The 2,500-nt window shown below is 45.3% G+C and overlaps 1 protein-coding gene across 1 annotated transcript in view; it reads left to right on the plus strand.

Moving 5' to 3' along the window:
- si:dkey-34e4.1 (carboxyl-terminal PDZ ligand of neuronal nitric oxide synthase protein) overlaps nt 1-2,500 on the plus strand; it is a 64,340-nt gene that overhangs the window by 47,286 nt on the left and 14,554 nt on the right. Inside the window, exons 3-4 of the mRNA XM_063211097.1 lie at nt 232-324; nt 2,051-2,109. Of these exons, the coding sequence (XP_063067167.1) occupies nt 232-324; nt 2,051-2,109 (152 nt within the window). The remainder of the gene's footprint in view (nt 1-231; nt 325-2,050; nt 2,110-2,500) is intronic.

The following is a 2,500-nucleotide window of genomic DNA, read 5'->3' on the forward strand; positions in this document are numbered from 1 at the left end:
GGTGTGTATGGTGAAATGGTGGTGTGTGTGAGAGGTGTATGTAGTGAAATGGGGATGTGTGTGAGAGCCACAGTGCCCCCCATGATGCGTTTACTTCTGTGTGGTTTATTCTTTTACTCATGTGATGCTTGTGTTTACTTCTGTGTGGTTTATTCTTTTACTCATGTGATGCTTGTGTTTGGTCTATTCTTTTATTCACATGATGCTTATGTTTACTTCTGTGTGTTTCAGTATGAGTTCAAAGCCAAGAACATCAAGAAGAAGAAAGTCAGCATCATCGTCTCGGTGGACGGAGTCAAGGTCGTGCAACGCAAGAAACAGAAGGTTCGTCACACACATGCACGAACGCACGCACATGCACATGCTAACACACACACACACACACACACACACACACACACACACACACACACACACACACACACACACACACACACACACACACACACACACACACACACACACACACACACAGACTGGGACACGTTTGTTACACTTACTGAAAGCCAAAGGTTACACACACACACACACACACACACACACACACACACACACACACACACACACACACACACACACACACACACACACACACACACACACACACACACACACACACACACACACACACACACACACACACACACACACATACACTCCCACACACAGAGTGGGACACGTTTGTTACACTTACACTTAGCAAGAAAACAGAACACATGCATGCACACACACACACACACACACACACACACACACACACACACACACACACACACACACACACACACACACACACACACACACACACACACACACACACACACACACACACACACACACACACACACACACACACACACAGTGGGACACGTTTGTTACATATGCAAATGCTTTCTTATGTTTGCGCCAGTGCTGGCACATTGTGCGTGTGTTTGCACTTGTACTGTACGTTCAAATGTGTATGCATGTATGCAGATAGACAAACAATGCATGCCTTTTATAGACTTATTTGCATATGCTTTCAATTATGAATAGAAATGTGCCTGTATGGCTCTATGTCACTTGCAGAATATGTAGGCCTATGTAAGTGTGTGTGTGCGTGTGTGCATGCATACATGCATGCGTGTGCGTGTTTACTTGTGTTTGTGCATGCGTGTGCGTGCAGGCCTGCGTGTCCGTGCGTACTTGTGTGTGTGTGTGTGTGTGTGTGTGTGTGTGTGCATGTGTGTGTTTTTGATGAAAGCCTTAACTCTATTGATATGAAGTGGAGCAATTGGACAGAAGAACATCAGCTTACCGGGTGAATACACCGACAGTGACAAGATTAAGCAACAGAGAATCGCTGGTCTGTGCAGCAAGAGCGAAACGAGCAGTAGAAGCGACTAGAGCAGTGGTTCCCAACCTATGGGTCGGGACCCAACCTATGGGTCGCCAAAGATCCACAGTGGGTCACGAAGCCCTCTTGATTTTAAGGGGTTTAATTTAAATAACTTATATAGCCAATGTTGAATAAATGAAAAAACATTTAAACTACTATAGAAGCAACAAAATGTAAGTAAATTGAACATTTATTCTATATTTGACTGAAGACAAATTGAGGAATAAACTGATAACTAATGAGTTTTCGCATGAAACAGAGTATAGTGTGACTCGCGCTTGCACGGTTGGGTCACCAAAGCTTACAATGATAAAAGTATGGGCCCCTGAAGAAAAAGGTTGGGAACCACTGGACTAGAGTATGTCCGTTAAAAGCAGAATGCAAGCATTCTGACTTTCCCATTGGCTGTGGCGGCTGTTACCGAACCGCATCCTAGCTCATTTCTAATTAGAATATTATTCGCTAAAGACCAACAACAAACTGGTGCTAAAGTCGCTCGAATTGACCCTAGTCACCCGAATCGCTTTTGTCCCTTCTCTTGCCAGTGACTCAATACAAAGTTTTTATTACAATGTCAATAACTTCCGTCGCTGGAATCGCTGATGTCGCGCTTGGTCTCTTCGTGACTTCACTCAGATTAAAATACACCTGCCCTCTTCTTCTTCCCCACAGAGGAAAGAGTGGACGTGGGACGAGAGCAAGATGCTGATCATGCAGGACCCCATCTACAGGTGAGTGACCTTTGACGCCATATACAGGTGGGTGATCTTTGACCCCACCAGCTACAGGTGAGTGACATTTGACCTCCAGGTGTGCCAGAATCAAAGGCTACATCCAAAATCTGTGGTAGGCACTGCCCTCTACTCGGCTACATCCGAAACCTGTGGTAGGCAGTAACTGCCTTCGTACTAGTAGCTACCACTTAGCTGCATCTGAAACCTGTGGTAGGCAGTAACTGCCTTCGTACTAGTAGCTACCACTTAGCTGCATCTGAAACCTGTGGTCAGCACTGCCTTCTTACCAGTAGCTACCACTCTGCGCCCTGACCAGTAGCTTCTATTTAGAAAGCCAGTCAATATTAAGCCGAACAAAATCGGACGTACTACGGCACCGTCATTTACA

This window comes from Engraulis encrasicolus, chromosome 11 (genome assembly GCF_034702125.1).
Source record: "Engraulis encrasicolus isolate BLACKSEA-1 chromosome 11, IST_EnEncr_1.0, whole genome shotgun sequence".
Taxonomy (NCBI): domain Eukaryota; kingdom Metazoa; phylum Chordata; class Actinopteri; order Clupeiformes; family Engraulidae; genus Engraulis; species Engraulis encrasicolus.